Consider the following 22,186-nt stretch of genomic DNA (forward strand, 5'->3'; position numbering starts at 1 on the left):
GGTAGTTTTTGGTTTCCTGTGGACATTATGAGGACTTTTGCTTCCTGACTGAACTGATTTTATTTGTAGTTGCTTCTAGGTCTTTTGCTCTCCTCACGTTATCTCCGAGAACTTGTTCGGCTCGGCTCTGGTTGTCCTCACCAGTGTTTTTTATGTCACCAGTCTCTGGGTCGTAGTCTGGCACATTTCTGAAGGGATTGTCTTATTTAGCTTCTTTTTGGCAATGAGTAGACTAAATTCACTCGGCGCCTTTCCTTTTAGCAAGACGATGCTCTAGTCAGGAACATATTTTTTGTTACCTTAGAGAGGTTGTCCATCGCCTTAAGAGTGGGTATGCTTCCGATCACTGTATGGACTGACCTTCAATTCTCCCTTGGGCTTCCCGGTTGCAGTCCTCTTTGAATCAGGTAAGAATTGTTCAGGTTTTGTTTTCTCGCTTTATTTAATCATTATTTATTCCTCCTATTCTGACTAGTCTTACCCATCCTTCCCCACTTCTAGTATTTTACAACTGGAGGCAGAGGTGAGTGATATGTCACCATGGTTGTTCAATTTGTTTGTTAATGGAGCTGTAAGAGAGGTGAATGCTCGAGTGCTTGGTCAAGGATTGAAACTGATAGATGAGAGCGATCATGAGTGGGAGGTGAATTAGTTGTTGTTTGCAGATTATACTATATTGGTTGCAGACTCGGATGAGAAACTGTGTCGATTAGTGACACAGTTTGGAAGGATGTGACAGAAGGAAGTTGAGAGTTAATATGAGTTTGAGTAAGGTTATGAGATGTAGGAGAAGGAGGGTGGTGCTAGGTTGAATGGAGAGTTACTCGAGGAAGTAGAGCAGTTCAAGTAATTGGGTTCCTTGTTGCTACAAATGGTGGAGTGGAAGCAGATGTACGTCAGTGAGTGAATGAAGGTTGTAGAGTGTTGGGGGTAGTGAAGGAAGTAGTGAAGAATAGAGGGGTAGGGATGAATGTAAAGGGAGTTCTGTATGAGAAAGTGATTGCACTAACTGTGGTGAATGGATCGGAGATGTGGGGAATGAAAGTAACAGAAAGACAGAAATTGAAAGTGTTCGAAATGAAATGTCAGAAGTATGACTGGTGTATCTTGTTTGGATAGGGTTAGGAATGAGGTAGTTAGGGTAAGAATAGGTGTGAGAAATTAATTAGCAGCTGGAGTGGTAATGAATGTGTTAAGGTGGTTTGGCCTTGTGAAATCATAAAAAATGGCCCTCTGCTGAAGATGGTAATGAATGCAAGAGATGATGGGAGAAGTACAAGAAGAAGGGCAAGGTTTGGGTGGGTGGATTGAGTGAGGAAAGCCTTAGGTGACAGGAGGATAGATGTGAGAGAGGCAAAAGAACATGCTGAAAATAGGAATGAATGGCGAGCGATTATGACTCTGTTCTGATAGCCCGTACTACCTCGGGTTACCTTACTGACCGCTGAGATAGCAGCAGTAAGAGAGTCAGCATATGAAGCTTCATTTGTGGTGGATAATGGGAAGGGTAATAATAATAGAAATATCTACTTGTGATAGAGTGCTAGAGGCAATCCACTATGATTTTCAATATTTCAGAAACATACTCGAGGGACAGCAGTTCATGGGGCAAATGGACCAACAGCCCTTGATTCGCACCTTCACAATAATGGTAGATAGCTTGTCAGCATGCCAACAGCAGCAAGTATCAGCGATTGCTAAGTACTCCTGCACCATCAGTTATCTGAAAGGTTTTTCCAACGTTACAGAAGCCCTTTCCAGAAACACCATTAATGGCCTTCAAATCAGGATATCATACCCTGAGATAGCAAAAAATCAAAAGGACGATTAAGACCTACAGCAACTCCACCAGTTTGGATAACAGAACATTTTTGCATTCCTTTTTTTAGAAATAGAATTTGTCTGCTTAAGGGGACTGTCTGCCATGCCATGAATTTTTTTCTAATTATTCAAAATACACAATTTCTAAATATGTTTTAGACATATATGATACCTTCATCATATAAAAATTTCAAGTCATTTGATCAAAAACTATTTGATATATATTAGCAAAAATCATGATTTAAAAAAAAAATTTATAGACATTTTTCTCCACTAATATGATACCAATTGTTTTGAAAATCATACCTTCAAAATTTTTTTATAAATTGAATAATTCTGAGACACTTTTTATTTTCCTTTTTCTTTGTTTTTAATGATTTTTTCCTTAATTTTCTTTGTCTAGACATAAAATATTCATGAAAAAAAGAAAAAAAGGAAAATAAAAATTCTGGTACACAAAATTGTGGGATTTTTTTCCCTCTTTTCAATGATATCCTTCTCTCTAAAATTGAACAATAAATGAGAAAATGTACCTAAGTGTGAATAAATATGTTTTTGAGTTATGAGCTCCCAAAGATTTACAACAAATTTTTGCTTCTTTTCTTAAAGAAATCAAGATAACATTATTATGATAACCTTACTTTGTACTTTTATTGTTTATTCCTACAGAAATGCACCCTAAACGAGGTATTTAAACCCTAAGTTTACTATTACAATTGGTGTAAGGGTGTCATGAATTGCCAGCAGCCTCTCATTGTTGCCAGAGTTTTAGTTAGCATGTTTCAGCTTTGTACTTTTATTCATGTTTCCCTCTCCTTGGTTCTTTTTTCTTGCTCTCTGCTTACTTTTTGTTATTTCTATGACCTTAAGTAACATTGGCCTTGCTATAAAGTTCCCGAGGATGGTGTGAAAACGCAATGTACATACGAACTGCAAGTAAATAAACACATGCATTATAACTTCTATACGTCTTTGGAAACTCTGGCTGCTGTTCTCGTAGCTCGTAGTTTTCGTTCACCTACCCTCTACCAATGCCTTCCATTTCTGCCAGACGTATGAGATTTCGAAACCTAAGTGAAAAAATCGCCATATATATGTAAAAATACATACACAAATACGATTCTGTCAAACTCAGTCATGCAGACGACGCAGTAAGGACGTCTTCATCAATTAAAAACGCTATATCTTCATTATTTGTAAAAATAAATGGCTGAAACTTCTGGAGAGCATGTACGATATGTTTCTGCATACAAAGAAGCAATAAAACGATTTTCGATATCTGAAAGTTGGTATGTCAAAACACCCTTAAGATGAGTTTTTCTTCTTTGCCAGCATTCAGAGTTAACATAACTTCATAAATACAGCACTTGCTTCAGTAGTATATATAGTACACCAATTGGACAGGAAAATAAGTTCATGGGGCTTACTATACAGAACTAAAACCTTTCCTGAAAGAAGAGGTCCATTTCAGCTATTAAGGGTTTCATGTCCATGTATCACACGATACTCAAACAGGTTCAGGTTTAGAAAATTTGAAAAATCTTTCTACTGAAGATATGGCTAAAACTCTCTCCTTGATGTCATCATCATCTAAACGCATCAGTGAATTAAAAGCTACTTCTTGTATTGTAGGTTTTGGAGAGAATAGGATTCTATTGCTTTAGAGTCCTTTCAGACATAGGAATGATTTTATGACAAAACATTTACCACAATTTTTTTAAGTGCCATCTTGATGATAAAATATATTTCTATGCTCACCTGATGTTCATATTTATAATTCTCAAGAAGCTCTGTTTATAAGTGTTTACCCCCAAATTTTCTACAAATTTTTCCAGTTTCCAAAATATAAAACTTATCATACCTTGAATAAAAACTATTACTTAAGCATTATAGGTTTAGTAACCTTTGAGACATTAATATTGTAAATATGTACTGTACTGTACAGTACCATATTCTCTTAATATTTCTCATGATACAGACTTACAAATCATATATGGCAAAGTAATATAAATAGTAGCTTTGTTTCTGACAGAAATACATAGGAAATAAAACTGGATGACAGAATATATACAACCAGTTTAAAAATAAAGGCTAGTTGCTTTATCAAATTACAGAACACAAAAATGAGTTCTTACCTTCAAAACCTGGATTATCATGAATTTCAATCGGTGGGTGATCATGTTCTCTGTTTTGTAGGACAGCTAAAAGACATTGATGTATGCAAATATATTGCTGTTCTGTTTGTACCATCCATACCCGCTCTCTCCTCATTTCATAGACAATACCAAAAATGTCTACGTAGTCATACTGACGAATACTGAAGAGTAATCTGTCAAGTGCGATGAAAGTACCAGACCGACCAACTCCCGCACTGTTAGGAACAAAATAGCAGTCTTGCTTGAATGATAATGTTATACAATAAATAAAATATGTTCGAGAGAGTATTAATCTCCTTCTTGACCATTAAACCCTACCTGTACAGTAAATTAAAATTCCTGGATTTTTTTTTTCACATCATAGTATCAAAACATTTTAGAGTAGGGTATATGGCATAATGAATTATTGTTCTAAATAAATATCAATCTACTTATTTTTAAAATTATAAAATGGCTGCTTTAATTTCTAGCATATGACATATAAATAATTACAAGTTATATGTAAGTCTTATGTAACATAGAAGCTTATGTAACACCATACCACAACATGTATCTTGCAACATCACTGCATCCTTGAGTGTATGACTTTAAAAAATGCACATACTGTTGTATGTATACAGTGTTTTGTGACCGGACTTTTCCCCGGACAGTTGATCCCCGGGCAGATTGTCCTGTAACAGTTTGGCAACCAACGTTTTGTCTAACATACATTTGATTTAACAGCTGTTTTGTTGAAAGGGTGCTTGGTCAAAGAGTATTGTTATATGAAAAACTTATATTCTTAAGAGTCAACCAGGTAATTGCTTAAAAAAGTTTTGTTAAGTGAAAAATGTATATTGTTAACAGTTAACCAGGTAATTACTTAAAGAGTGTTGTTAAATGAAAAATTTATACAGTACTGTTAGCAGTTAACCAGGTAATTACTTAAGGAAGAGTTGTTAAATAAAAAATCACAAAAGTTTAAATTAAGAATTAAGTTTAGCTTGTCATGCCTAGTAACAGTGAACTCCATGAAATTTAACAAAATGTTTGTATATATATAAATATATATAAAAATATAAATATATATATAAATATATATATATATATATATATATATATATATATATAAAGACTTAATATAAAACTTTATATAATGTGTTACATAATTTTAAACTATATTCACAACTACTTCCTTATCAATGAACACGAAGAATATGCAGTAAATAATATCATGTTCATGAAAATGAATTGTGAACTCTTACACTCAAACCATATTCAGTTTTTACAGTTTGAACTAACTTCACTCCTACAACTTTGATGAATAAACATGACAAGCTAAACTTAGTTCTTATGTATTTTTCCATTTAACAACACACTTTCTTAAGTAATTACCTGGTTGACTGTAAACAATGTAAATTTTCCACATAACAATACTCATTCGACAAAACGGCTATTGGATGAAATGTCTGTTGGATGAAACGTCGGTTGACCAACCGTCCGAGGGCCTACTGTCAGTGGGCCAATCGTCCGCGGACCAACTATCCAGGGAACGAAAAGTCTGAGTACCATATACTGTACTTTAGTACTAGAATATTACATATCAAGCATACCTTATGAAGAGTACAACTATAATAAGTCAGTTTAAATTTATACTTTGATAATCATTTATTTGTACTGTATTCAATTGTTTATACTTTATTATTTTTTAAAATATAACATTAATTTGTAAATAGCCATATAGTATATATCTTAAGCTTCTAAAATAAATGCAAGAAGTAAAAAAAAAAAAAAAAGAGATACATCTTCATTACTTCCACCAAGAATACTAAATTGATAATGAGAATGGAATAAAGATATTACTGCAACTTTATTAGTACAGGTAAGAAACACTGTTAGGTAACATACAGCACAACAGTTTCTTGCTACATTAAATGAAAGGTCCTGTTTTATCTAATTCTTAAGAAAAAAATTTGGGTATTAGGATCATGTGATGCTTTTTAAAATTTTGATATTTCAGAAGTTAATGAAGGATATGTTTAGACCCAGGTGCTCAAGTAAGGTATGTGTTAACTTATAATTTGCTTCCACTTCAATGAATTGACAGATTGGTTGAGTAAAGTAATACACTTGTAAAAATTCATTTAGGCAACTAATCTATAGAAAAAATATTATAAACACTGTACCTGCAATGCACTACAATGGGTTTTTGATCAGATCCAACCCGTTCTCTGAAGGCCCGCACAAATCTAACTAGAGTTTGTGGAGGTTCAGGAACCCCAAAGTCTGGCCACGTTGTGAAATGGAAGTGACGCACAACTCGATACACATCGCCCTATTAATTCAAAATAACATATAATTATGTGTTCTGTACTTACTTCAATGATAGTTGCTATAATTTAAGTTTTCTAACTGTAAAAAAAATGGTACAATAATGAAACTACTTTACAAAGTCCATACTGTATGAATCATTAAGGTACAATAACAATTTATAGTCTCCAACTCAGCATGATTAAATAAGGTTAGGGATTGTGACATAACCTTACCTTACAGACATTGAATTCTGATACATTCCAATCACGGAAATGCCTTTCATTAATAATTGTGACATGAATATCGCCATAACAAACTGGCTGCATGTCGTAAGGCCAGTACCGGTCACATTTTTCTCGGCCCTGTAAGTAAATTCAGTACTTTCTAATGCTATTTTCCAATGATACAATTGGTAGGAAAGTAAAATTATCATCTCCAGGATGGTTAATAGTCTCTAATACAGTGTAAATTACAGTCATATAATATACAGCCCATTATACAAAAGCTATACTCAATAATGTACAAAATAAATTGTTTCATTTGCTCTGCAAATCAATAACACATTACCATACCTTTTCAATACATCTGGTTAGCATTACTATTGCCCGTGAGTTGCTCTCCCAAACCATTCTCCAGAAATCATCACGAGTTGATGGTAGAGGACCTTGTGTCACAATAAACTCTCGAGGTGAATTGTGACCCTGACAATAAATTCAGTGAAATTACCATAATAATATAGAGACTTAACGAGACTACGGCACTGTGAGAATTTCCAAAGATATTCGTGCAAAAATAATAAATGAATAGTTAGTATCTTCCAAACAAAATAGTCTGAAAAGCAAGGACAGAAGAAAAAAAGAAAAAAACAAAGTAAGAAAATACTTTCTTCTACACTATTTTTATAACTTTATTAAAGGAAAATACATTACTTGATTGATGATAGCTAATATGAAGCACCAAATTTTACTTTTGATGTGGTTCATTCAATATGAAGGATTTTAATACTTACAGAGACATAATTGGCATTGATGTAATCAGAACCCTCTTCATCATCTGTTGGCTGGAGTTTGAATCTTGTAATGTCATATGGAAGAATGTTTGTAAATCTATTTTTTGGCCGATTGACAGCCAAGTCTGCCGCTGTTCGGGGAAGGTCGTGCCCTACATACTTTAATGCTTCATATTCCTCTGAGAAATGGTACTCTGAATCAGCAGACATGAATCGGATATGAGCCTCAAAGTCCTGCAGTTTCACTGGCCGACTGTAATGTCAAAAACTTACTAAGAACAAAGGACACTCAAGTTTTCAATACTATTTATCATGCAAATACAGAAAACACTTGTAAAATTTCTAATGTAAATTTTTAATTCCAAATTACATATAGATTATATGCAAATGATTACAGTATCAAGTTTGTTACTTTTTACCTTATCTCAATATCAGGAAGACCTATTGGTCCAATATCTGTGTTTGATTCTGGAGGTCGGCATGATCGACGCCTCATGAGCATCACTACCAACACCACCATTACTAAAATAACCACTGGAATCCCCACGGCTAGGCCAACGTTACCACTCTCATAATCTTAAAAAAATGCATTATAATACATTAAACATAGCAATCAAAATTATTTGTGTATATCAGTACACTGAAGTATATTTCCCATTATAGTAGCAATAATCCCATAGCACACCACTCTGTAACTCACCTGTTTCTATACTATGACTGAATTGGGTATCAATAAATTTGTCTTCAGCAGTGTAGGCTCTTATCTTGACCCTGTATGATGTACCTGGTTTGAGTTCCCCATTACAGTACGAACTCCTAAACTCACAATCTTTCTCATCTCCAATAACAAAATCATATACATCTATGCCTTTGAATGGATTGAAGGGTTCGTTGACCTGTAATACAATTAAAATAGTAACAGTGAGATTCAGAATATTCAAAAGAACTGTAAATTCAATATTTCAAACATACTGTACAAAGCATATTGTGGGGACACCAAACAGGACTGACAACAAGAATGGGGATATATGTGGAAATAGTCAGTAGTAGCTAGCACTGATTACCATATTCAGTAGACAGACAAATACCAGCGGCACACCAAGAAGACATTTTCTGGTAATATGACACACCCACTGAACTTTCAGGTACTTAGTAGTGCTTCCAACCAAATACCTGACCTGGAAACACCTCTTCTAAGTAATGCTCCAGCACATTCTGTTCTTAGAAAGGTTATCTTTCCCCGCGGTTTGTTCAGCTTGTAGTGGAGGAATTCCTTGACTGTATTTCTGTCTGTAAGGATGTTTCAACAACCCTTAGGTATGTAAGGCTAAGCATAATGCAAGAACAGTCAACAATCTCCTTCTTGAGTAGTAGAAAAAACCTCTACACCCAGCAACTAAGAAGAGTAAACTTCACCAAAGCAAGAGCCAGCTGTATCACAATCTCTGTCTTGAGAAGTAGAAGAAACCTCTTCACCCAGCAACTATAGAGAGTAAACTTCACCAAGCCAAGAGCCAACTGTATTACAACCCACGGTCGCATTTTCAACATCTTTCAGAAGCAATTTCATTAGAAAGCTAAATTCTGGTCTTCCCAGTTTACCTTCCATTTGCCTCAGGGTGGTTTACCCTATTAATAACTTAGGGGACCACATCTTAAACAATCTTCTCAACCAGGTGTTATAAATTTAGGTACATCAGGATATTTATATAAGAAAAGAGGTAGAAGCAGAACAAGGGAGGTCACAGTTTTGATTCCTTTCATGGAGACCAAAATTAGAGACCCCAACACTAAATGCCTTTTAGTCAGGGGTCACCTCCATTGTTCCAAAAAAAGATGGGCGTAGTCATTCTGGGGGCATAGTATAGTATCAAAAGGTTCATCCAACCTAAATCCTGGAACTCACCTCCTGTCTGCAAGTTTCCTCCTATAGTTTCAGGGACAATTTTTCTGTGTTCCGAGACACGACTAAAAATCGAGAAGAGTGGTCCTCAACCTCTTTAGTCACAACTAACACATCAATTATTAAGCATTCCAGATGACGACCATAAAGCATGCCTACCTATTACCACCCCAAGGGGCCAAGATATGTACTATCACCAAGGGTTTTGGTTAGAAATTCATAGAGTAATGCCATTTCACCTTAATTTAGCCTTCCAGGTGTTAACAAAATTAACAGATGCAGTGATCAAATCTGTGATTGCAGGGAATACATGTACAGGCAATCTCTTATCTATATGAATGGCCTGTCAGGGAGATGTGAATTGGGCCTAATATACAGTCCTGTTTTCCAAGTTCTTCAGGAACTAGGTTTCCTTATCAGCTTTTGCAAATGAATACTAGTTCTGACAAATAATATTTTTTTTTCCCAAACTTAAATAGTCCAGGTCTGTGAGAATCGAGCTTGACTCATTAGGCTAGTAAATATCCTCCCTTTTAGTATTGATATGAGGTAGGGGAGAGGAGGCAACTCCCTCGAAGTTTCTGCCAGTAGAAGTAGAAGATCCGGGGACCTTTCATTGAAATATGACAAAAGTCCACCCTTGACTTTCCTAATGCCTCCTAGAGTGTTCTTCCTCCAGGTGGTAGCTGGAGCTAGTCCTGGGCTTGCTCCCATTTGATTAGTCATTGACCCAGTTCTGAAGACCAGGTTGAAAGCCCTCATTTGGGTCTAGGAGGGGAAGAACTTCTGAAAGGGCTATGAGACGAGGATTCTAAGACAAGATTGAGGAATAGAATATACTTCAAAGACTGTTCTGAGACATAATGTCACCTCTTCAGTATTATTTGTGCCAAGATGAAAACAATTCCTTTTAAACTGTTAGAAAATGTACTGTAAGCCTCAAAATAGGTGTTTCATGAATTCATCACACCTCAGCATTGAGCATGTGACATAATTGTTAGCATTTGTTTGAATACATGTCTTTTGATAAACTGAGCTAAACAAAAGTACAGTAAGGCAAAGAATAGTACATATAGACTTGCAAAACCAAAATGAATAGAATAAACATTTCTCTAATCTTTCATTTATACCAGAAATCTGCATTGCTAAAGATTACACATAATAAGAGAATTGTAATGAAAAAAAATATTCTCATACTAATCTTATGTACAGATAGCTTCTCATCGAAGCTGCGTCAACGTTTACTCCATAATAAAAATTTTCCATTCTCTCCCAGTGCAAAATGGCTCTCTCCCTGGGAAACGCTAAACCATCAGGCTTATGATAACTACTAACTAGTCAATGGCACTACATATTACCTCCTGGTTTTCAGTTCTCAGAGTTTCAAACTCAATAATTATATTAGTGTTGTGACATCCCTGTCAGGCAATCAGTTGTTTCAGGATGAGAGTTATTACATATATATATATATATATATATATATATATATATATATATATATATATATATAGTGATGCCTCAGGATACGAAAGTAATCCATTCAGGATACGAAAGTAATCCGTACAGGATACAGTTTCGTATCCTGATTTTTTCGTATCCTGAGTCGCGTTTTACATGTAAATAGCCTAATCCGTTCCAAGCCTTACAAGAAGACACCTTTTCTTCCATACACACGCTAAACTGTAGTAATAAACATGCAATGCAGCCATTTCTATCATTCAATAATTAACCCAACCGTTAAAAACAGCCTAATCCATTCCAGAAACCACTATGAGATTATTCAATAATGTAGTTATAGCCTAGTTATCCCCCCCAAGCCCTAAGAAAACGGTCCGTTTTCTTTACTACTGTATGTAAAGCATTTGGATCAGTGAAGGTGTATTGTTACCTGTACGTACACCTAAATTAAGGATTGATACTCTGAAAAAAAGGTTACAGTTAATTAGTGTAACAAAAAAGTTGAAACTTACCTTTTGATTGAGACGATGTCCGATAGCGAAGTCGCGGCAGAGGAGGCAGAAAACGTAACAAGTGACAGACTACGTACAGTAATTTACACACTTAACACATTAACACTTAAACTTTACGAAATAAAAAATGGCAGAAATAATTAACACTTAACATTACGTATGGAAAACTATAAAATGAAAGAAAAAATTACTTTAACACTTAACGGTAAAATAAAACTTAAAATTGAACTTTTTTTTTTGCTTTTTTATAACTTTACGTTTTTCATATTTTCTAAATTTCTTCTACTTCTTCATCACTTTCTTTTTTGTTTCTTTTCTTTACGTTCACCTCCTAATTCTTCATCCCTTCCTCTTTTCTGTTTCTTTTCTTCACTTTCACCTTCGTCTTGGCCTACTAATACCTCTGGCCTCTTTAATAAGAAACTATCCATTGAAGCTTGTTTCTGCCTACTTTTCAACACATTTCTAAAATGCGTTAGGCAAACGTCATTGCAGTGTTGAAGCGCACGGTTGGTATAAACTTTTTCTGGAAGTTCCTTTTCGACGTAGTTTGCCATTTTATGGAAACATGCGAGAATTTCCTTGATGTCTGCCGTTTTCAAAGGTGTAACATCCTCCTCATCACCGCTAGAGAACTGCTCTTGCACATCACTCACTTGTATCGTCTCCAACTCCTTCAGGTCGTCCGTTGTCAACTCCTCGTGGTGCTCCTCGATAAGTTCATCTATATCCTCCGCGCTAACTTCCAGCCCCGTGGACGTACCAAGATGTACGATGTCAGCTACCTCAGACTGCTGAATTGGTTCAGGATCGTCAACGATCTCGGCTTCGCCTCCAGGCTTCCCGAACCCCTCGAAGTCTCATGCAGAGACAGCATCAGGCCACAGCTTCTCCAAGATGAGTTCAGGGTACGCCTCGAAACTTCCTGCCAAGCGAGATCGATGAGTTTGAAGCATATCACGATGTTAAAGTGATCTTTCCAAAATTCACGCAGAGTGAGGTTTGTACTCTCTGTGACTTGGAAACATCTCTGGAAGAGATGCTTCGTGTACAATTTTTTAAAATTTGAAATAACTTGCTGGTCCATGGGCTGGAGGAGAGGGGTGGTGTTAGGCGGTAGATATAGGACCTTTATGAAGGAATACTCGGCCAGAAGATATTCCTCGAGGCCAGGAGGGTGAGCTGGAGCATTGTCCAACACCAGCAGACATTTCATAGGGAGGCGCTTTTCTTCCAAATATTTTTGGACAGTCGGACCGAAGCAGACATTCACCCAATCAATGAAAAGTTGCCTCGTTACCCAGGCTTTAGCATTCGCCCTCCACATCACGGGAAGGTTCTCCTTGATGACTTTGTGGGCTTTGAAGGCTCGGGGATTTTCTGAATGGTACACCAGCAGGGGCTTTATCTTGCAGTCCCCACTGGCGTTTGCACAAAAAGCAAGGGTAAGCCTGTCCTTCATAGGCTTATGTCCGGGTAGCCTCTTCTCCTCCGCCGTGATGAACGTCCGAAGAGGCATTTTCTTCCAAAAAAGTCCAGTTTCATCGCAATTGAAAACTTGCTGCTAACTGTAGCCTTCCCGCAGAGTCAACTCGTCGAACGTTTTAACAAAGGCTTCGGCGGCCTTCGTGTCCGAGCTGGCTGCCTCCCCATGCCATACCACTGAATGAATGCCAGTCCTTTTCTTGAATTTCTCGAACCACCCACGAGAAGCCTTGAACTCTGGGGGTTCCTGCTGGGATGTTCCTTCTCCTGCCCCTTCTTCGGCCTGAGCACGCACGAGATCACCGAAAATGGCGGAGGCCTTCTGGCAAATTGTAGTCTCAGTGATGGTGTCTCCTGAGATCTCTTTGTCCTTGATCCACACAAGAAGCAGCCTCTCCATCTCGTCATGCACGTGGGTTCTCTTGTTGGAGAAAATAGTGACCTCCTTAGAAGGTGTCGCTGCTTTGATGGCCGCCTTCTGCTTCAGGATGGTGCCTATCGTAGATGGATTCCGGCCATACTCCTTGGCGATCGCACTTAAATGCATGCCAGACTCGTACTTTTTTACGATTTAAAGTTTCGTCTCCATCTGGAGCATCGTCTTCTTCTTCTTTCCTTCGGCAACATTCTTGGGACCCATGGCTACAGTAATACGTAATATAATACACTACGTACGTTATATACAGTACTATGTATAGTAAACACTAATACAGTACAGTGCACAGTAACGAATGTTTAATAACGATAACACGTGGCGTACAAATGTACTGTATATTAACACTACGTCAAACAAGCGAAAGCACACAATGTCTGTTAACGATACCGCGGTCGGAACGAAAAGAGAGAGAGAGAGAGATGAACGCCCGTGCGTAAGCAAGCTGGGATAGTTGCCGACCAATAGGAAAGCAGGCTCTTATGGCATCAGCTAGCGTCTGAGTAGGGAGATAACCAATGGGTGAGCGGGAGGCTGTAAGTGAGTCTACCCAAGTTCAAAGTCTGGCGGCGCGCGCTTTTTAAAATTACTCTCGGCGAAGAGTTGGGATTTCGTAAGGTTTTCGTATCCTGAAATTTTATTCGTATACTGGGGCATAAAAATCTTCGAATCACTTTACGCATCCTGAATTTTTCGTAAGCAGAAACTTTCGTATCCAGAGGTATCACTGTGTATATATATATATATATATATATACTGTATATATACATATATATATATGCGTAAAAATTACAGGAAAACGTGATGCTCAGATGCAGAAGAACCACAGGGAAAATGAAAATACGAAATATACGATTAAGTCCTGACTAGTTTCGTGATACTTCTTCAGAGGACTGAAGAAGTATCACGAAACTAGTCAGGACTTAATCGTATATTTTGTATTTTCATTTTCCCTGTGGTTCTTCTGCATATATATATATATATATATATATATAAATACTGTATATATATATATATATATACACACAGATATATATATATATATATATATGTACATATATATATATATACATATAAATATATATACATATATATATATATATATACATATATATATATATACACATATATATATATACATATATATATATATATATATATATATCTGTATTCATAATGAATGACTTAATGACTAGTTGTTTCATATACAGTATGTCCATAATGAATGAGTTGATACATGTATGAAATAGGTTTATTTGTAGATGTTATTCATTAATGAGAAATAGAGAGACATATGACTTTAGATACAATTGTGGAGGAATAAATTAAATCAGTGAGAGACACGAGAGTAAACGAGAGTAAGGTAGAAGGTGTTACTAAAAATTGCTGAGGTGTTTGTGAATTGTAATCTAAACAGCCGGCTTATTGCTCAAGAACGCACGCACTACTCTTAATGACTCATTGGGATACAAACCAGAGGGCCGAGAAACAAAGGAAACTCATGTGATGCAATTAGAGGGTTGACATGTCCCCACTGGCCTATAAAAGCCCCTGCAAGCAGGTACCCGTCCTCTTCTTGTATTAGTCACCAAATATACAGGTCTCAACAGACCTACAATCTGACATACCCCCCGATAGGGTGGTCTTGCAATCCCTGCTGCTAGACCGAATGCCGCATTACCATGGACGGAATGAAGCACATCAGGACCGATTAGCAGCCTAGAAAAGGAAAACACATCTCCCTTAATACAACGAGAAGGCGGACACATTACCGCTTTGTCATGTAGTACGCCAAGATCGCTCTCTTTTGGGCGACATAGAGAGCAGTACCAGAGGACCAAGATCAACTTGCAGTCCAGATGTCCTGGTGGAGGACCAGGTTTCTTCTGTCATGGGCCTGACCTCAAGACATCTGATCAAGAAAACTCCACGGAAAATCCTAAACCAATTTCAGAGATTAACATTATACTGTATTCATTCAGTGTTCAACCATTTTATTTGAAAGAACAGAAGTAAAGGAAAAGAAACGGCAAAGTGTATCCTTCACCCACAGTAATACTACTTTCTTGAGAGACAAATAGATTTAATAGAGTAACAGGCACTGAAAGATTGATTTAATTTTGAATGGTTTTCAAGTAACTTAGATTTATTCCATAGAAAAAATAAACGTGAAGCTTCAATTCACATTAAATATTTTTGGAAGCTTCACATATTTGTTGGCAGTTGTACAGGATACCTTGCCATGTGATAACAACAGTGCTTGTATTAATACTGGCCTTTTTCAGATATCAGTACAGTATAAGACATTGCAGGGTTAAACTTCAAGAAAAAAAAATTTAGGAATGAGTGAAGTAAAGTGTAAAACAAAAGAGTATGCGAGTACATGATTCATTCACTCTGGTAGGAATTTAGGACATTTGTCTTTCATTTAAGTGTAAGAATTTTTTTTTCACTTGATATAAGTCTTGATAACATATTTGACATCTTAGGCCAATACCATTTGAGAAAAATGGAAGACAGACAATCACAAATTAGATCCAGAAGTGCTAGAATAGGATGACATCTGACTTTCCCCGGAAATCACAGTTTGAGTAACAAATTTGAGTCATTTAGGAACAAGTATCGCCAACATGAATTCTACAGGAATAATCACACAAAACACACACTTTTGCAGAAATGTGGGTAGGGACAACCCAGATAAACAAAGGTTAAACAAATATAATGTGGATAAGTGGTTAGCTGATACAGAAAGTATGATCACTAGTTTTAGAATAACAAAGGCAGTAGCAAAAATCAAGCAGGCCATGCTATTAGTGAATGTAGATGTAGGAGATGCTCACGCTACATTGAATGGCAAGGCATTTGAAAACGTTACAACTTTCAATGAGGTTACGGAGGAATGTAGATTATTGTGGCAATTGACCATATAGATTTATACAGTATCAGCTAAATTTGAAGGAGACTCCATTCCCAGTTTGTATACCCAGGTTCAAAATAATTTAGGAGTAGTCAGGGAAGATATCGTGTCATTACCTAAGATCACGGTAGGATACAAATCTCAATTTGTAGATGACAATAACAAACTGATAGATTTAGAAGAAATTTTAACGTATATGGCTTATAGCACCTTATATGCAGCCTTTGGAGAAGAGGAAAGAAAGGCCTTTAAGGAAATAGAGTAAGATCCTACACATAAAATCCCGAAAACCTTGAGTAAAATTCATGAGGAAATAGGAGATCCAAATTGAAGAGGTCGCCTTTTCGGCAATTACAAATCTGAAGAAATTTAATAACTACAGGGAAGATAGGAATAAAGAATTTAGCAAAAATAAGAATTAACCTAGATATTATCAGAGTAACAAACTCTCCTATAAGGCTAATATGTATAGAGAAAGTGATCAAAACAAGGGAAATTATATTGACACATAAATCTAGGGGAAATTATCATCATAAGGGAGCTAGACCAGAGAATAGATATTGCAAGCATTGTCAAAGGGGAGGTCACACAAACCAAGAATGCTGGTAGCAAGATAACAAAAATAATAAGCCCTCAAAATACCCCTCAGGCACAGACAAAGGATAATTCAAATCCAACAAATAGTACAGAAGTAAAACAGGGTATCAGAAAGTGACTAGCAGAGCAGGAAGAGAGTCCAGGAAATAGGGAAACAAATGATAGGAAGGATGTTGTATGTAGCGGAGATTCATCCACGTTGCAAGCAACATATTCCTCCTTCCGACAGCAGGTACTACCAACAATATATGTCAAGATAGAAGGTAAAAAATGTCTCAGTTTGTTAGATTCAGAGAGTGCTGTTAACATTATCGGACTCAATACATTGACTGATTATTTAAAAATTTCTATTTCCACCATAAGGGTTGAGAATACATTAGTTAAGGGGATAACAAGCAATCAGATTAACAATGTAGGAACTATAGATCTAAACATTGAATTGTTAGAAAAGAAATGCCAGGTGCTGTTTCTAGTTTTCCATGAAGTAACATTTCCCACTAGAACTTTGATTTCTTATGAAACGGTGCAACATAGTGGAGTAATTTTTTATTGTAAGGACAGAAGGTTAAATCTAACAGGAAATAGTCAGGAAGTATGTTTCCAACTTGTCAATGACAAGTCTATTACAAACCTGGCCAATTTTCCGATAGTTAAAACAAATTCCGACAGAGAAAGGGAAATGGAAATCATTATAGACAATGAAAGCAAGGAGAAAGAAGAGAATTAACAATTGCACCTAAGATGAGAAATTTAATTCTTGTGATGATAGAATAGATAATATGGAAGAAAATGTCAACAGAGAAACTTATAGAACAAATAGAGAGGAATTGCAAGAATCATTCTGACATCTTGCAAACTGGGGATATAAGTCTGACCAGCACAGCAGATGACAACAAAATAATCTTTAGGTTAGCAAGAGGAATAGTACTACTGCCTAATACTCTTATTAGAGTGTATTTAATATCCTGCACAGACACATATAATGATGTGATATTAACCGCAGAAAGATTGCCAGAATATGTCAGAATGGACAATTTGTTAGTTCAGATGAAGGGAACAACCTGTGTTACTAATGTCATGAATTACTCTGACAAAAGACTTCCTCTGTTAGCGGGTACTGAATTTTGTACAGGAATAGAAGTTACTCATAAAATGACCCTGTTAGAGGAGGATGCACTCGTTACCATAGGAAGCATAGACGAAGGAATATATAAGAAGATAGATACCACAGATTTTCCAGAGTACAGAAATAGATTAATAGGAATATTAAATAAATATAGGCAGGGAATAGGCTAGCTATTACAGGTGATAGGCTAGGTAGGACAGAAATCTTAAAACACAAGATAATCCTAGGTGATAGCGAAAAACCTTTTTTCATACCTAATTATAAACTACCCATCAACCAACGTCCCATAGTATACAAAATGATAGAAGAAATGAAGGAAGATACAGATTAGTTATTGATTATCGCAAGTTGAATGCGTACACAGTTCCTGATAGAATGCCTATGCTAGTAATAAATAATGTTTTGGCTCAATTAGGAGGAGCAAAAATCTTCTCCTCCTTAGATTTACAAAGTGGATATTGACAAGTGCTATTAGACGAAGAATCTAAGCCATTAACTGCCTTCAACACCCATAAAGAACAATTAGAATTTTAAGTAATGCCATTTGGACTAACATCAGCTCCATTGACTTATGTCAGATTAATGTTACTGATCTTAGAAGACATTGAGAATGTGTCAGTTTATTTAGATGATGTCATTATATTTAGGAAAGATATCATCATCATCTCCTATGCCTATTGACCTAAAGGGCCTTGGTTAGATTTCACCAGTCGTCTCTATCTTGAGCTTTTAATTCAGTACTTCTCCATTCATCTCCTACTTCGCGCTTCATAGTCCTCAGCCATGTAGGCCTGGGTCTTCCAACTCTTCTAGTCACTTGTGGAGCACAGCTGAACCTTCAGTGAACTAATCTCTCTTGGAGAGCATGAATAGCACACCCACACCATCTCCATCCACTCTTCATCATGACCTCATCCACATATGGCACTCGAGTAATCTCTCATACAGTTTCATTTCTAATCCTGTCCTGCCATTTAACTCCCAATATCCTTCTGAGGGCTTTGTTCTCAAATCTACTAAATCTATTGGAGGGTTTCATTGTCACTCTATCACTTTTGAAATAAAGGATAGATTCGAAATAGGTCTATAGGAGCTTAATCCCTGATAATCTAGAGCACTTTTCAGAACCGGCATAACTATAGCCATGTTTTTAGATTTGGGAAACTTACACTCATCAATGCTAACTTGTATTTGCTATTCTCGGAATTATATCAACTAGGCTAGAAAAGTTTCTTTCTCCAGTTACTTCAGATATTGGTATTGGACAGATCGTAAAGTTTGTTTTCTTTGCTCTCTTTATAATCTTGGTAACATCGTCTTGTGTTATATTATTGAATCTCGTTAATTTTCTCTGTGTATCTGGTGTAGCACTAATCTGATGTTGAATGTTTGCAAATGACCTTGCTATATTTTCTATTTTGTTTTCAAAGAATACTAGAAAATTATTTCCCAGTTCCTGGTCCCTGTACCCCTCTAGTAACCTTTTTTCATTTACATTTCCCATTATACCATTTAGAAGACAATGTAATTTATTTATGTCTGTTGCTGCTTCACAAGCTTTTCTATTACAGTATTTGTTTTTTTACCCTCTTGGTAGATATTTATATTATCACATTACAGTTTTATATTCTACCAATGTACTTTCATTTTTTATAAGATTCCACTTTCTTTACGTCTATTTCCCTCTATTTTTTCTCCAAGGTCTCCCCATCAAACCAAGGCAATCGGTCTTTAACAATTATAGTCTTTTCCATCAGTGGGTGCATGTTAGGCATTTTATTCACTTCACTCACCCTATTAAAGATGGTCATAAGGCAGTCAACACACATAGAGCCCAACAAATGTTGATTATCCTGATTGCAGGGAATACTGATAGCATCATTTATCTTACTTCTAACTTCTTCAGTAAATACAAAAAGAGAGAAGTTTGACTTATGCCTAAAGTTTATTTTCTTCACTGTGTGTTTCTGTAGAGGTAGTCGAAACGTAATAAGTTTGTGCCTGAAGAGATAGTGCACTTCTCTTCTACATTTATATCAGATACAATGTTATTCATTCCATCACTTAAAACCAGGTCCAACGTATGCCCAGTCAAAGTAGTTGCACACCCAACATTATTTATTAATTGATTTGATTCCAATAAATCAACTAAATGCTGAAGCCTCCAGATTTGATGTGTCATTCATCCAAAGATTGAAGGCTGCACAAATAACTAATTTATTTTTCTCCATGATAATCATCTCAATGAGTAAAATTAAAACTTCAAAGAAGATACACACTGGTATTTGTTCTCTGAGGTTTGTAAACTGCTCATCATCATCTCTTCCTACGCCTATAGACACAAATGGCATCAGTTAGATTTCAACAGTTGTCTCTACCTTCAGCTTTTAAATCAATACTTCTCTATTTTTCATCTACTCCATGCTTCATAGTCCTCAGCCATGTAGGTCTGAGTCTTCCAACTTTTCTAGTGCCTTTTGAAGCCCAGTTGAAAGTTTGGTGAACTAATCTCTCTTGGGGAGTGCAAAGAGCATGACCAAAGCATCTCCATCTGCCCCTCACGATGATCTCATCCACATATGGCACTCGAGTAATCTCTTATAGTTTCATTTCTAATGCTGTCCAGCCATTTAACTCCCAATATTCTTCTGAGGGCTTTGTTCTCAAATCCACAAATTCTGTTGGAAATGGTTTCATTGACACACCACGACTCACGTCCATACAGTAACCTCAATCTCACTAAACTGATATATAGCCTGATTTTTTTGTGTAATTTCAGGCAATTTGATTTCCAAATTCTATTTAACCTAGCCATTGTCTTATTTGTTTTTTTCAATCTTTCATTAAACTCTAATTCTAAAGACCCTGTATTAAAGATCATAGTTCCTAAATATTTAAATTATTCTACCTCATTAATCCTTTTCCTTCAATGCTATTTCCTCTTCCATTGCATATTCCGTTCTCATCATCTCTGTCTTTCTTCTATCTATCTTAAGCCCAACCTCCTGTGGTATTTCAAGCATTCTGGTAAGCAAGCATTGCAAATCCTGTGGTGTTCTGCTAAGAAGGACAGCGTCATCAGCATACTCTAGGTCAGCTAATTTACTATTACCAATCCAGTCCAATCTTTCTCCACCACCTCCAACTGTTCTAAGCATTACAAAATCCATGAGGAGGATAAAGAAATAGGTGACAACACATTCCCTTGAAGTACTCTACTGTTTACTTGAAATTCATTTGATAGGACTCCACTAACATTAACTTTGCACTTTTACACTTATTATGACCATGAACACTTATCAAATTTACATATTTAAGAAGAACTCCATAATAATGCAGGACTCTCCTTAAAATTTCAGCTGCACACTATCAAAGGATTTTTCATAGTCCAGAAATGCCATCACAAGTGGATCCATATATCCTACACATTGCTGTACAAATGTCTTAAAATGAAAATTTGGTCAGTACCACTTCCATCTTTTCTAAATCCTGCTTGTTCATCTCTCAGCATTTCATCAATCTTTCTCTCTAGCCTCTTTAGAAGAAGCATACTATATATTTTCATGACAACTGATGTAAGTGTGATGCCTCTGTAATTATTGCAATCAGTCAGACTCTCTCTCTCTCTCTCTCTCTCTCTCTCTCTCTCTCTCTCTCTCTCTCTCTCTCTCTCTCTCTCTCTTTTTCTTTTTTTTTCTTTTTTTTTTGCCCCTTTCACCAAAACTTCTACCTCCCATTCATCAGATTTTCCCTCTTCATGCCCCATTCTTCAGAATTATCTTGTTAGTATTCTGAGAGTCACTTCATTTTCAGCCAATATTTCAGCAGTTATTCTATTATATCCAGGGGCTTTTCATCTCCTAAGCGTTTTAAGAATAGCTTCGAGTTCAAACATACTGAATTCATTCATGGGCACATCAAGATCTGTTACAATGGATGGATTTTTGCTTTTGTGTATAAAGTTTATTTCTAAATGCTTAAAGCTTGTTACACTAGTTTTTTTATCATCTTGAGATTTGAGTAACCTTTATGGTTGAAGAGCCCAACGACCCCCCTAAACTTGACCTCTCGCGAAATATGGAAGAAAGCGTGTGTGGGGGGGTCATTTCAGCTCTCTTAGCCTTGTCAAAGTTATTTAACTGTTTTAGATAATGATAGTAAGTCCAAATATTTATTTATCAATTCTAAAATTTGAATAGTTTTATAACCACGAGATTGTACTATTATTATCATTATTACTAGCTAAGCTACAAACCTAGTTGGAAAAGCAAGACGCTATAAGCCCAAAGGCTCCGACAGGGAAAAATAGCCCAGTGAGGAAAGGAAATAAGGAAGTAAATAAACGATATAAGAGGTAATGAAAATCAAAATAAAATATTTTAAAAACATTAACAACATTAAAACAGATATTTAATTTATAAACTATAAAAGGACTTATGCAAGACTGTTCAACATAAAACATTTGCTGCGAGTCTGA

General features: G+C 36.2%; 1 protein-coding gene and 1 long non-coding RNA gene across 3 annotated transcripts in view; one reads left to right on the forward strand and one right to left on the reverse strand.

Moving 5' to 3' along the window:
- Nucleotides 1–2,008, forward strand: part of LOC137624363 (uncharacterized) — a 71,554-nt gene extending 69,546 nt beyond the window's left edge. The window contains exon 4 of the long non-coding RNA XR_011040724.1: nucleotides 1,579–2,008. This is a non-coding gene — a long non-coding RNA (uncharacterized lncRNA). The remainder of the gene's footprint in view (nucleotides 1–1,578) is intronic.
- Nucleotides 1–22,186, reverse strand: part of LOC137624362 (tyrosine-protein phosphatase 10D-like) — a 303,867-nt gene that overhangs the window by 27,001 nt on the left and 254,680 nt on the right. For both annotated transcript variants that reach the window (XM_068355068.1, XM_068355067.1), the window contains exons 22-28: nucleotides 7,979–8,174; nucleotides 7,698–7,854; nucleotides 7,279–7,531; nucleotides 6,842–6,970; nucleotides 6,503–6,631; nucleotides 6,143–6,291; nucleotides 3,957–4,192 (exon numbers count right to left, since the gene is read on the reverse strand). In XM_068355068.1, coding sequence (XP_068211169.1) covers nucleotides 3,957–4,192; nucleotides 6,143–6,291; nucleotides 6,503–6,631; nucleotides 6,842–6,970; nucleotides 7,279–7,531; nucleotides 7,698–7,854; nucleotides 7,979–8,174 — 1,249 coding nt within the window. The remainder of the gene's footprint in view (nucleotides 1–3,956; nucleotides 4,193–6,142; nucleotides 6,292–6,502; nucleotides 6,632–6,841; nucleotides 6,971–7,278; nucleotides 7,532–7,697; nucleotides 7,855–7,978; nucleotides 8,175–22,186) is intronic.

This window comes from Palaemon carinicauda, chromosome 31 (genome assembly GCF_036898095.1).
Source record: "Palaemon carinicauda isolate YSFRI2023 chromosome 31, ASM3689809v2, whole genome shotgun sequence".
In the NCBI taxonomy this organism is placed as follows: Eukaryota; Metazoa; Arthropoda; class Malacostraca; order Decapoda; family Palaemonidae; genus Palaemon; species Palaemon carinicauda.